This window comes from Pituophis catenifer, unplaced genomic scaffold (genome assembly GCF_029215685.1).
Source record: "Pituophis catenifer annectens isolate HBS135680 unplaced genomic scaffold, rPitCat1.0.hap2 SCAF_1, whole genome shotgun sequence".
NCBI lineage: Eukaryota > Metazoa > Chordata > Lepidosauria > Squamata > Colubridae > Pituophis > Pituophis catenifer.
In genome coordinates this window covers 42,604,076-42,619,014 of record NW_027256881.1, presented here as the reverse complement: position 1 = coordinate 42,619,014, position 14,939 = coordinate 42,604,076, and the positions used below count along the sequence as shown (strand labels likewise).

At 35.9% G+C, this 14,939-nt stretch overlaps 1 protein-coding gene across 1 annotated transcript in view; it reads right to left on the bottom strand.

Annotated features, from left to right (window-relative positions):
- Positions 1–14,939, bottom strand: part of THADA (THADA armadillo repeat containing) — a 126,682-nt gene that overhangs the window by 75,120 nt on the left and 36,623 nt on the right. Inside the window, exons 21-25 of the mRNA XM_070948455.1 lie at positions 13,562–13,719; positions 8,786–8,895; positions 5,824–5,956; positions 3,969–4,082; positions 3,526–3,648 (exon numbers count right to left, since the gene is read on the bottom strand). Coding sequence (XP_070804556.1) covers positions 3,526–3,648; positions 3,969–4,082; positions 5,824–5,956; positions 8,786–8,895; positions 13,562–13,719 — 638 coding nt within the window. The remainder of the gene's footprint in view (positions 1–3,525; positions 3,649–3,968; positions 4,083–5,823; positions 5,957–8,785; positions 8,896–13,561; positions 13,720–14,939) is intronic.

The following is a 14,939-nucleotide window of genomic DNA, read 5'->3' as shown; positions in this document are numbered from 1 at the left end:
ATTGAGGTTTTTACATCAAAGTACATATGCAATCCAGAATCACAAGCTTCTCTTTCCCTGTAGTTAAAAGATCAAAGTTTTGGGACCATCAAAAAAAGAAAATCTGTTTTTGATGCCCTGGAATGGTCCTCTGGTTTCTAATGTGTCAGGAAGGTTTCAGATAAATTAACTTGTAAATGTTACCTTTAAACCCTGTGGATTTATTTTGTTCAATCCCAAATAAAATGGGAAAAATACACCAATTCAGTTGAATGTTCAGGTAATAACTAGGGAAAATGTCAAGGCACTGATTAATCAAAGGATTTTGGGAGAAAAAATATGGATTTTTTCCCATTTAAATAGCAAATCAAATCAGTAAAATTGAGTTATGGTCTCCTTTAAAAATTCCATTGAATAAGAATTTAAGGACCTTTTAACAATGCTACAAACTTTTGGGGCAATAACAAAAGAAATTATATAGATGCTTTAAGTTCATAGAAAAGTACAATTAACTGATATTAGACCTGGATATTCAAACTTCTTCACTGTTTACTATAGGCCAAATTAATAAATATATAGCACAAAATAAAACCAAACTATATATCACATTTATTTACTTTTGGGACTGTTGATTCAGCAATATTTGATTACAATAAAATTCTAATATGCATGCAAAAATTTTTGTGAAGTGGTTTTCTATCTGTCAATATCCCAGTTACTTGTAGTATCAATCAATATCTGATGTACTGTAAATGATACTGTTTTAGAAGGGACAAGAAAGCCACACTCTGTATCTCAAGTATGTGAAAGATGACTTAATTGCTTAATACTGGTAATGTGATTCTTTTTCCACTCAGTCAGATTGACATCAGTAGTTTATAACTGGCCTTGGATAATTACTGTGAAGGGAAGTAACTAAATATGAAAACTAAATTTTACAAAATTACAAACTAAAGATAAAAGGGAAACTGACTCATTCATTAAACAAATGCCAACATATTGTTATCTATGTGTATTATTTGCCTCATCAGGCAGGCAGTTCGCTCAATATAAAACTTTGAAGGTAAATGATGTTGCTCATAAAGCAGTTATCAAATGCAATTCATTCAATAATTGAAGCAAGATTGGCCCTCCATTTCTGTATAGCACTAAAAGTTGGGATATGCATATCTCATTGACAAGGACTCCCTTGAAATAAATAGTTAAGACCAATTCTAATACATCGCCTTCTTCTCTCTATTCTGAAATAGGCATACTTCTCATCCAGTGATGGTGAACCTTTTCAGCACTGAGTGCCAAAACCAGAAATGTGCACACACCGGAGCACCAGAAACCCGAAGACCAGCATGATTTATTTAAAAAAATCAGACATTATAAAGAAAACCATGAGCCATACAGCCTTGATGGATATAATTAACCCATATGGACAAGTATCTGGTTTTAAAATAAATACAACTAAAACAAAGATAATAGCTAAAAATATGACTAGAAGCCAAAAAGTAGAGATAGAAAGGGTAACAGGATTTGAGATAGTAAAAAAGGTTAAATATTTAGGGGTTTATATTATGACCACAAATATGAAACTATATCAGCACAATTATGAACCATTGTGGCAAAAAATACAGAAAGAAATGGAAAAGTGGAAAAAATTACAATTGTCTTTGCTGGGAAGGATAGCGGCAGTAAAAATGAATGTCTTACCAAGGTTTTTATTTTTTTTTTCAAATGATATCTATACTTAAAAAAGATGAAAATTTGAAGGAATGGCAGAAGGGCATAAATAAGTTTGTGTGGGCAGGGAAGAAACCGAGAGTAAATCAAAAGATAATGCAAGATACACGAGAAAGAGGAGGTCTTAAAATGTCCAATTTAAGATTGTATTATGAAGCCACTGCCCTCTCAGCAGTTACTGATTGGATAAACTTAATGGAGGAAAGGATATTAAACATTGAAGGATATGGTCTGGTCTATGGCCAGGGCCGGATTTTCCTATAGGCTAACTAGGCTTCAGCCTAGGGCCTCAAGATCAAGAGGGACCTACATTCAAATTGTTAGCAAAATTAAAATTACACTTTCACTATAGGTGAAAGGGCCTCATAAGTGGAATAGCCTAGGGCCTCTTTTCATCTAAATCCGGCCCTGTCTACGGCTGGCATGCTTATTTATTGTATGATAAGAAAGTAGATAAGACTTTTAAAAGTCATATATTAAGGAATGCTTTATTGCGTGTCTGGAAGAAGTATCAATACAAACTAAACGATAAGTTATCAATATGAACAGTACCCAGACACGCGATAGAGAATATAAATGTGGAGCAAAAACAAGGTAAGATTACATATAAGGAACTCCTTTATAAAGAAGGAGTTAGATTACAACTAAAATCTATGGAACAATTAAGAGAAGAAGGAATAATTAGAACTTGGTTTCAGTATGGACAGCTGCAGGCCAGATGGGGAGAAGATCAGAAAACTGGTATTTTGCAACAGGATGAGAATTTGATAAAACAAATAAGAGATAAAAGTCAAATGCATATAAAAAGGTTGTATAATATATTAGTGGAAATAGATTCAGAAACAGAGCTAGTCAAGGATTGTATGATAAAATGGGCACAAAATATAGGAGAACCAATAATGATGGAAACATGGGAAAAGATATGGGTTAGAAATGTAAGATTTATACAAGCCCAAAATTTAAGAGAGAACTTTTATAAAATGTTTTATAGATAGCATTTAGACCCAAAAAGACTAGCCTGTATGTATCCAAATTTACAACCTAAATGTTGGCGATGTGAGTATGAAGATGCTACGTATTTTCATATATGGTGGACATGTAAAAAAATTAAGGCTTTTTGGATAAAAATATGGTGGATTATTCAAAATAGTTTAAAGAAAAAGATCAAATTTACACCACAGGTTTTTTTTGTTGGGAATAGTTACGGACTGTATTGTGACAGAGACTAAGTTGGTCTTAAATTTAATAACAGCAGCCAGGCTACTGGTGGCACAGTTTTGGAAGAAAAAAGATCCACCTACTATTGAGGAATGGGCACTAAAAGTTGTGCATTTGGCAGAGATGGCGAAAATCTCATCATATCTTAAAGATCACTCAAACGAAAGATACATATCAGAATGGAGAAGATGGATTGATTATATTCAAAACAAGTATCAGACTAAGAAGTTTCATATAGCTTATGAATGAAACATTGTTAATCTTTAGTTTATGTTTACGTGGTTTGAGTTATAAGGAGTTAAAGACCTAGGGAGAATTTGAAGCCAATAAATTGTTAGCATATTTTAGTTTTATGTTTGTGAATGCTATACCCTGTGCTTGTTCTGGGAAGTCGAGGGAGGGGAGTGGGGGGGAAGGGGGTGGGCAAGGGGGGTGGGATGGGGTGAGGGTGCAGGGGTGGGAGTGGGAGTGGGGGAGAAAATGTTTGTATCTTCTATAAAACTTTTCAATAAAAAAAAAAGAAAACCATAATCCCTGATATGGTCGCTATTAACGTAACACTTTCAAACTTAATATGCTATAAGTATATCAACTTACTGCCCAGACAGAAGAAGTAAAACCTAATATTGCTGCTTGCATTCCATCTGCCACATAAGGAATGATATTTTCACCTAAGCGGGTATCTTTGAATAAAGCTCTTAAGATATTTAATGCATGAACCTGGGGAGGAAAGTTAACAAAATAACTTTAGTTGAAATGAATCACAAAGTTATCCATGTCAACTTCTTTACCAAAAAAACACAATACAAATGGGGTACAAATCCTAATCAGTATCCTCCTACATCTCACAATCATTCCACAGGACATGTAACTTAAGGCCTTTGATATTTAGATTTGGCCTGCCCTCATTTTAATTAAAATTAAAGATAGAAGATGAGAAATTTTAAGCACAGAAGGAGGAAATCCTTAAATTTAAATTCTGTTTACAGACTTTCTCCTCTGAATTAACAGAGAGATATAAAGATAGAGAGATGCCTTACCAGAGAAATTATACTTGAAGGCATATCTGAAGGTAAAGCTAAGTTTATCAAACTTTTCATGGTCATTTTTAGTAGGCTTGCTTTACCTTTCTTTGGTTCTGAAGCTAGCAAGGCCTGGAATAAAAAAGAAATAAAATAAAGTTATATAATATACTTTTATTACATTTAAACATGACAATTTGAAAACACCAAATATAAGCTTGATATCAAGAAGCAGCAAAAGAACATTTAAACATTTCAATCAAGCAAAATGCAGAATTGTGATTTGCATTTTGGTGTCATGCTTATGCAGAATTCTTATATAGTATATTTTTGGGAAATTGAAGCAATTCATTAAAAAATTTAAAAGGTCTTTAAATCTATTATATTTAGGACAAAGGAAGTAGAAAATTGTAAGAACAAATGTATCACCAACTCCACAAATGCTCATGTTCTTTACAGAGATGAATGAGAAAATGTAGCAAGTAAAGACTATTCAACATTTGGCCATAAAAGTGGCATCAAAATAGTAATTGACTCAAATACTAAATAGAAACCCAAAACTTGGAAGAAGCAGGCAAATACACCGTGAGAAAACCTGCAAATTAGTCTTTGTGTATGTGTGCATATGTGCTTTACATTTCAGCACCTTTGACACTATTTTGTATCCTGTCCCGTTTCAGAAAACAAGTTTCCAAAATCTATGGAGCAAATAATATGACAATAAACGAAGAATAATTCTCCAATATAATCCTGAATTTCTTCTATCTTCAGTGTTATAATTATCTCTAAAACAGACTTGGAACATTGAGAATGTAAGATTGATACAGTGCTAAAAGGATCTTCTCTTTATTCTCTTCCCGCGTACACTATACCCATGATGGCAAACCTATGGCACGCGTGCCAAAGGTGGCACACGGAGCCCTCTCTGTGGGCACACGCACCGTCACCCCAGCTCAGCCAGTTGGTCTTCTGGTTTTCAAGGCGCGCATGCTTGCCAACCAGCTGATCGTCGAGTTTCCAGCACTCTGGTGCGGTCATGCGCACACGTGCCTTCCGGTTTGGGCACTCTGTGCCAAAAAGGTTCACCATCACTGCACTATACCAAAAGTGCTTCAGAAGGGCCATAATCCTATAGCAACAGCTTTGGGGAAACACCTCCCTTTTGGACACTGCAGTATATTTGCATATACGTATGTGTTGGATTTAACTAAAGTGTGAGGGTTGAATATTAAAAGTATCTTCTCATCATGACCAAGCTTTCCTTCTAAATTTCTTGTTCTTTTATTTTGTATTGTAGCATATATAGTATTTTATATTTCATTTCATTTGCATTTGATTCTTTAGACTCCATATAGATGACCTAAGTCTATAACTATAATTGTTAGAATCAATTATAGTTTTGTGTTCTCTGAAGACTTTTTAAATTTTATTTGTGTTTCAAAGATCTTTAATTGGAAATAAATGATATGTATGTAGTTATCAAGATGTATATTTGCTATTGTAAAAGATCCCCAGTAGAATTGTATTAAGAAATAGTCTTGAATGCAAGTCATTCTTCTAAATCATATTTGTAAACAATATGTAGGACTTCAAAGCAAGTACAGTATTTGATAAAAGATGCCATTTTGTGGGCAGAAAGATATAATTGTATTTCATCTAAAATATTACTAATAACAACTCAAAAAGCCTTGCTAATCCAGTTAAGCTTTACAGGTCTCTGCAAAATTCTAACAGAACAACACAATTAGAAGAAATTCTAATACCATTAGAATAATCCAACCAAAAATTTATTACTATTTAACTAAAAATGTGCACTTCTCAAATGATTCAGTCCAGAAACTGTGACCATATCAAGATCAAATATATTAGGTACTTGTATATAGAAAGGAATTCCAGCACTGCGTCTAGTGACACACAGTTTAGATGAATGATCACTACATTTAATTTCTTCCAGGATATTGTATAACCATTGCTGTGGCAATTTGTGTAGATCTTCATTATTACACCTATTAAGAATAGGAAAACAAACCTATTAAGAGTAGGGAATGCTAGAAATCAAAACTGAAGAAATGTGCTACAAAATGCTTAAAATTTTGATGTAGAAGACCTAATATTTTGGAAGAATTGGATAAGTGAAAGAAAGTCATTAGGTTTCAAAAATAAGTATTTCAAATACACCAGACAAGAATTCCTTTGGCATTGCCCAACATGTTTCTTATATTTACAAATCTGCATTATTAAAGAACATCAGGTGACATCAATTTTGTTCCCACAGTTGCTATTCTCTTACAATATATATTTTTCTTTAATAGCTAATCGGTAAAATCTAAAAATTCAAGGCAGTATATTTTGGAATGGCCAAATATCATCCTTTCCCTGATACAAGTTAAGGGAGCCTCTCATAACAAATTGCACTCTAATATGCAGCAACACAGAATCACACTGAAAATATGCCTTATTCTCTAAAGTTTAACTGCTTCTGTGTTTCCTTCCAATGGAAATCTTTCAACTGAACATCTCTGGATCTCTCTTTTATAATTTGCCATTTGTTTATCTACTTACAGAACATATATAGCTTCTTCTTCATCACTAAAATGAAGTTTTTCAGATAGTATAGAAATAAGTTGCTCATTAAAATTGATATGGACTTGGACTTGGACTTTTAATCTAGAAAGATACATGAGAAATTTATCTGGATTTATATAAGCCAGAACTATGTGACATCAACTAACTAACATTCTACTAACACTCCTGCTGAGTTTCCTCTATCCTGAGACTTTACATTTCAACTGTTTTCTTTGAAAAAACTGCAGGAATGGCAACTAGAATTCACGAAGAATATAACATCAAAGAAAATACATCCAAGCTACCACACAGTTGAAAATAAATTGCTGGAGTTATCTTTGAACAAACATTTTAACTCCTGCTAAGATTAACAGAAAGACAAAAATATGCTGAAATGAAATCTGACAGACCCTTAACATTATAACATGGTACTGTTTTGATAATGCCAGAAGTAATTTAATCTTCTTCAGTTATCCACTAACTTGCACATTTTGGGGCAAGCAAAATTTTGGTTGTCCTGAAGTAATAAAAACATTAAGAACTATTGACTTTAAAAACAAAAAAGACTACTCCCTTTAATTTGGCAACTGTGCAACACTCTAGACTGGCTGAAAAATTATTTCCATGGGAAACAAGTTTCCCTAAAAATATGAAAGGAAAATTGAGCTTTAAAAATAACATGCTAGTCACAGATCCAAGCATGATTTTACCCAATTTAAGAGTCCAGGCCCATATCAGATTTAATAAGCAACTCATTTATATAATCTGCAAAACCTCACTTGAAAACATAGTTAGCTGATGTATAAATCATTGTGGTTCCAATTCAGCAAATACTCATTGTGGTTTCTCAGGCTATTTTAACTGGCAAGAGGAAAATTCAGTTGCCTACATATTCAAAATACTTTCTCTGATCATTTTCAATGAATACAATAAATGTTCCACACAATCTGCATCCTTCCACCCCACCCTAATAGCGGGCTAAAAATAATTTACTAGACTCCTTGCTTCAATTTAAACTTTGCTGTGTAATTATTTGAAATATAATGGTTAACCAAAGAAATACCGAAGTCTAATTCTACACCAACAATAATCTCCTTCTGCAACACCTCATATATTTAAATTTATATCCTTTAATGCTATCTTCCCCTTTTTGCAGAGTACAAAGACACAAATGCCCCCTTTCTAATTCCATCTTGAGCCAATAAATAATTATGTCTCCAGTTCCACTTCCTGACAGAGCAAATTTATAATAGGGGTTCTTGATCAATGGCTGTCCCTGACGGCTAAGTTGCAATGATGACCGAGAACATTTATTTTTAAATTAAATAAATAAATAAAATGTATTTATTTATCCCACCTTTATTACTTACTAAGTAACTCAAGGAGACAAACATTCATAATACTCAGTCCTGCTACTTTCCACCCACAACAACTCTGTGTGGTGTGTTGAGAGAGTGTGACCGGCCCATGGTCACCCAGCCAGCTAGAATTCAGTCTCCTGGTTCCTAGACCAGCACTTTAATCACTATACAAATTGGCTCTCCATTTTTTGCACAATTGTGACTTGTGTCCGTTCAGGAGCCATCTAGTTACATATGCCATAGTTATATCTCAGTTACAGTATTTCAGTGACTTAGGTGAGTTTATCTTGGAAGATACAACCAGTATAAAATGTGGCAGTAAGCTATTAAATTTAATTCATAATGGAGTTAAAATCTGCCTCTTATAGATATATATTTTGGCTTTCAAACCTATACAAAAAGACCACTTGCTTTTTGCTTCAATTATCATTTATTCTTTCACTTACAATAAGCTGAAGGCCACAGAATTGAAAACGGCTCTAAGTGATTTGCAACAAGCAACAAAAACATTAAAATAAAGTCATAGTATTTGAAACAACATTTCCAAATAGCACTGCCCAGTTGAGGAAGCTCAATCCTCTTTGTTCTTAGATGAGGACTATCTCTTCAAAGTCTTTGGAAGCACAACAATGGGGGAACAGCCTAGATATCAGGGGACAACCTGTTCCATGGGAGAAAAGCCATCGCTGTGAAGACTTGACTGGCCTTACAGATGGCATTTACCTTAGAGAAGATACAAGTATACAGGGAGGGGGGGAAGTATTTTGGTGAAAGAAGTTTTTGGTGCAGGTAAAATGCAGTAATATTTTTGCTCAGTATTTCTGCAAACGAGGACAATAAATCCAAATAAGCAATGACTACTTTCAGATACGGATTAAAAGTAAAGGCGTTCATAACAGAACAATTTACCTTGAGAATACTTCAGTAAGTTTTACAAAGCCAGCATAAGCTAGCTCAAATGCTCCTCTATGTCGTGACTTTAGGAGATGATTCTTGAAATATTCCCCAATATCTTTTACCTGGCAGAAGGAAAAAGAATGAGAAAAATTATGCCATGTACACAGAAACACTTCTGACAAACTGTGAATGATAAAGTTCATATAGAGAATCTTCTGCATATATATAAAAGAATATAGTTCATGGAAGAATTCTATGGAGATGCTCAATCATCCAGGTCACGATTGTTGCAAAAGTGTTTTTCAAAAAGGCAACTGGACTTTGTTTTTTCCTTGAAAATATTTTGCTTCTCATCCAAGAAGCTTCTTCAGTTCAGAACTGAACTTTTCAAAACCACATTTAGGTTAGCTCATGGAAGAAATATAGAACTATTCTGACAAATGCCCACATGATCTCTATGGCTAAAATGTGCCACTTCAGACAGGCGTGAGATCAAATTTGATGTTTCTCCACATCAAAACAACAAAAATTAAACATTCCTTCACAAATGAACACGCACTGGAAAAAAAATGTTCTTGCCTTAAATCCTCCTTGAACAGGCTTATTTTATAAATGTTCTAAATACTCTACAAAGAGTAGCCTTACATGTTTGTCACTTTTCTTCAGTGTAAAGTACCTCAGCTAACAAATACGATGAATTTGTATACCTCTATCTTAATAATGTTATTTCCATTCATTTTAAATTAATTACATTAACAATTGTTTTAAGGGAAATTGGATTATAAATAATTTGAATTTTAAAAACATAACGGTAGCAGTAGTAATACTATAACTGTTAAATGGATATTGTAATGAAATGCAATAATTTAGAAATGCAATAATTGTAATGCAATTGAATATGTAATAATTTAGGAATGGACTTTAGGAACCTTAAATCATTACATGAGTTCACTGAAGTTTTTCCTTTCAATGTCTCTTAGTACTCTTGCTGCAATCAGCAGCAACATGATATGCATAGATGCAATATAGGTAGAGCCTGATATAAACAATATTTGTGTAAATGTGTTCCTTTGAGTTAGTTTTTGACATCCAATGACTACTGGATAGATCCCTGCAGTTTTCTCAGTGAGGTTTTCAGAAGTGGTTGCCACTGCCTTCTTTCCAGGGCTGACTGATTCAGGGTCTTCCAGCAGATTTTGTGCTTACAGTTGGGACTAGAACTCACAGGTTTCTAACCTGATGCCTTAATCAAAACACCAAATTGGTTCTAACAAATGAAGCCTTAATCAAATAAATAAGGTTTATTTCAGAATATTACTTTGATTATCACTCTATTGATTGATTCCCTTTAGAGAACACTGTAAAAAACCTCACAGTCTCTTGGATTCTAGCCCAGTGCTAATTGGTGCTGGTTAAGGTACCACTACATCAAACTAGCTCTAAACCAGGGATGCAACCAGTCTGCGCAAAAAAATAAAGCCCCATTCGCAGGATGCAGGCAGCATGCAAAACCACACACCCCTCCAATCCATGGAAACCTTTCTCCACAGAACCAGTTCCTGGTGCCCAAAAGATTGGGGGGCGCTGCTCTAAAGAATATTTACAGCAAGTAAATTAAGTGTCAGCTTTGGAAGCCATATTAGGCCGGAAGTTTTCATGCTGTCACCTTCTCATGTGTGGGAAAGTAGGAGGGGGGATTTAGTAGAGGGGTTGTCTTTAGACATAATAGCATTCTTCCTGTTGGTCAAGGTCAGCCCAATCCTGCATCTGGAGAAGGAGTGGTCAGAGTGATGTCTCGAGATGGGATGGCTGGTGATTGGAGCATGTGATCATCTGAGGAGTGAGGGGATAGTTTTGGAGGTTTTAATTTACTGAGGGAAAACCCGGACCTCTCAGATTTGGGTTTTCCCAGATGTGCCAGTTTACCTATTCTAGTAAACAGAACTTTGAAAAATGCTTGCTTCAGAGTTTTACATGGAGTTGGGGGCTTTTGAAACGCTGATGATTGCATTTCTACCTCCATAGTCATCCTTAAGCTTAGTAGTATGAGCCACAATTCCAAAATATAAAACTTCTCTACAGATCACATACTGGATAGAAAACTATGTATAATGTGGTACACATGAAGGCAAGATGTGAAGAGTTGGGAAGAAGCTGTCCAGGGGATTAATATGCACTCTGAAAAGTTCACAACATACTAAATGTATTTCAAGAATCATTACTATATATATATACAAACATTGTAACCTTATAGAGAATTTCAAATATTTGAACATTCAAATTATCAAATTTTAATATTTTCTCTTTTCTGACCACTCATGCCAAGTAACTATGCCTGCTTTTCTATACCAGAAAAATTTGCACATGCAGTTGTCTTGTGGAATGAACTCGGGAACAGAGTTAAATAAGATTCAATGCATATAACTGAATGGACAAAAAAAAAAATCAACATTATTAGGATTATTTTATCTATAATTACTCAGATTTATTATCTTCAAACAGGAAACAAGGTTATAGCATGATAAAGTGTGAGGAAATGTAAGAGATTTTTTAAAAAATGCTATTGACCAAACAGCCAATATTTATAGCTATGTTTTCAGGCAAAATGCATGACATTGGCTTTAAAAGGTGAACGTAAGTCTTTAAAACCAAATCCTGTTTGACTTGGAACAGAAAAGGAGCTTAATGGTATATTGGTGGTCATTTCTGTGCACTTCCAAAACGTTGCAAGACTGCGCACACAGCTGTGAGCCAGCTGAAAACATCTGTTTGAGACATGTAAATAAACATGTTAGAATTATTTCCAAAACTCTATATTCAGCACGACATCAATACTTCTTCAGTCTAAAATGGTATCATAATTTTGAAAAATTAGAGTTTTATTTTTGAACTTTCATCATAAACTTCCCCCAGAAAAAAGATAAAAAAGTCTATATCACGTATAGGCTGGAAACTGACTTCGTTAAAACCATATGGGAAAGGGAAAAGGTCATCAATTAAAAACAGAAATCTAATAAATCCAAAATATTTCCAAATGAAATACTTGTGGTAAGCTAATTTCTTGTAAACACTGCAGTCCATTCTCTTGAACAGTCCCAGATGGTGTGCTTGCCTTCATGGTCTTAAAAAAAATGGGAGGGGAAAGGTTTAAAAACAGGTCTGAGTGAGCATAATTCTGTCACCTAGCCTACAGAGAATATGATATCCTCAATCAATCAATGTGTTTGTTATCCAAAATTACAGACCATATTTCATCAAATCTCACCTTGCTGCTTGCCAAATGGAAAACATAAATGTGGAAGCCAGTAAATGAACTTTAATATATACATATATAAGCACTGTCCTAAATAGAAGATTCCTAAGCCCAGATGGCTGGAATACAGAGGAAAGCATCTATATTCTATTAAAACTCACATCATGATTTTTAACAGGATGGAATGATATATCATAGGGCAACATTTTTGAATCAAGGTACCTCAAATGGGCTAACTTACAAAATGTGTCCAAAATGCAGAACCTATGACTTCTAAAGTTGTGGCTGTTTCAGTGCTACTGATTGCTGCTATGCTGCTGATGCAGACATATAACCTTCATTTTCAATGTTAAGTGACAGTTTTCCAAAATAGTCTTGCAATCTCTCTTTTCCTCTCCAATTCAGCATCAACCACTTACTAGTGGGGAGGAGAGGGGTGGGAAGGGAAGGGAAGGGAAGGGAAGGGAAGGGAAGGGAAGGGAAGGGAAGGGAAGGGAAGGGAAGGGGACACATTTGCATCCTTCCCAGTCCATATCACCCCTCTGCATACTTCACCAATTTATGTTGCATGCAGAAAATAGGCAGGATTTCAAAGGCCCCCTGCTCGCTTCCTACAATGAAATTCAATGGGGGAGCAGGTAGGAAGTTGGAAATTGTTTTTGCTCCCACTGTCTCTTTGCTTATCATGGTCATTCTCTTTCTCTATTAAAAAAAATCTCTGAAATGACCCAATAGGGCCGTGATGGCAAACCTATGGCACACATGCCAGAGGTGGCATGCAGCACCCTCTCTGATGGCACGTGAGCCATTGCCCCAGTTCAGCTCTGCTGCATATGCACGCACGCCTACCAGCCAGCTGGTCTTCAGGTCTCTGCTGCGCATGCACGGGAGGCATGCAGGGGGGGTACATGCATGTGCAGGGGTGGGGCGCATTGGGGAAAGTGCACGCGCATGCGTGGGGGGTATATGTAGGGGGCCATGTGTGCATGCGTGGGAAGGCAGGGCACATGTGAGGGGCCGCACACGCATTGCATTTGGGGGGTTTGGGCGCGCATTCACACACACATGCTTTGGGCGCTCGGTCCGGAAAAGGTTAATCATCACTGCAATAGGGCATGGGTTATTAGTTTTAAAGGAAACTCTTCCAAGACAATTCCATATCTGGTAATAAAGTAAGATATACTGAAATAGAAATGTCAGAATTTGCAGTGTTATAATATTCTTTATTTCAACACTATTTCTGTTAATGTTAAGTATTCATGAGCTGCCCTAGAACATTGCTTAAATAAGTTGTTTGAACTAATTAAGAAAGTCAAATGAAGAGAAAGGGAACAATTAATAAGATCCCCATTTTAAAATAAGCGCACTGCTGTTAATATCTTCCTCAAAAATTATTCCTATATATTTTGCTATTATTTGGAATACACCAGACAGGGAACTACAGAACTGTGACAGAATAAAATGATTCCAATAATTCATCCAGTAAATACTGAAATTCTCCGGATGAACAAATCATAACATTTTAGATACCCTACCTGGTCCACTGTTATCAGTGCATCTGAACAACTAGGAAGCATCTGTACAGGCAGAAGTTGACATAACTTCCCTAAAAGTAATGAAACCTCCTTCATGCTTCGCCAGCAACATACCAACACCATTTGAGCTGTGACATCACTTGTATGTTGTTCTTTACCTTAAAAAAATAAAACACAAAGCAAAACTTCTTACAACAGCTCTAACAATCTTTTAGAAATGATTTCACCAGGATTATTTAGCAATGCAATCTTTGAGCAATAATGGTAAATTAACACTATTCATGAAATATATAAGATTAAATACATTGTCAAGACAACTAAATAATTTAATTCAATCAAATAATGAAATGTAAGTTTGCACGCAACAAACTCAGTCTTGGCATTTGACAAAACCAGCCAAGTAGGTATTAGAATTAGATGTTAGGTTTGAAAATGCAAGAGATAGCAAACTAAATAGCCTGGAAAACAATTAAGAGATTAGAGCTTGGGCTGTAGCTCAAAAGCAGTACTGTACATATACCAGCCTTGCAAGGATTCCACAACTGTTAGGAAAATGCTGCCATCTAAAATCTTGCAAAATTGTTGGCCCTTAAAACAACTAATCCAGTGGTCTTCAGACATTTTAAGCTTCATTTCTCAAAATTCCTAAGCACAGGGCTAAATTAGAAAAGTTTAAGATACCAATTAATGAAATTAATTTCATTAATTGAGTCAGGATTCCTTTCTGAGTCGGGATTCCTTATGCACAGTCACTCATGCTCTCGTCACTTCTCGCCTGGACTACGCCAACGCTCTCTAGATGGGGCTCCCCTTGAGGAGCACCCGGAGGCTCCAAGTGATCCAGAATGCGGCCGCGCAGGTGATTATGGGACCGACATGGCGCTCCCATATAACACCTCTCCTGCGCAAGCTGCACTGGCTCCCGGTGGTCTTCCGGGTGCGCTTCAAGGTGTTGGTTCTCACCTTTAAAGCGCTCCATGGCTTAGGGCCAGGGTATTTATGAGACCGCCTTCTGCTACCAATAACCTCCCACCGGCCAATAAGCTCTCACAGAGAGGGCCTCCTCAGGGTGCCCTCGGTCAAGCGATGTCGGCTGGCGGCCCCCAGGGGGAAAGCCTTCTCTGTGGGAGCACCCGCCCTCTGGAACGAGCTACCTCCCGGAATACAACTGATTCCGGATCTCCGCACTTTCCGTAAGGCCCTGAAGACGTTTTTATTTCAGCAAGCCGGCCTGGCCTGAATAGGTTTTATGGGTTAGTTTTTTAATTGTATAGCTAGGGATTTTAAATTGGGGAGGCCGTTTAATTTAATTTATTTTTAATTATCTTAACTTTTATATTGTATGTTATTTTAATTCTCGGCTGTTCACCGCCCTGAG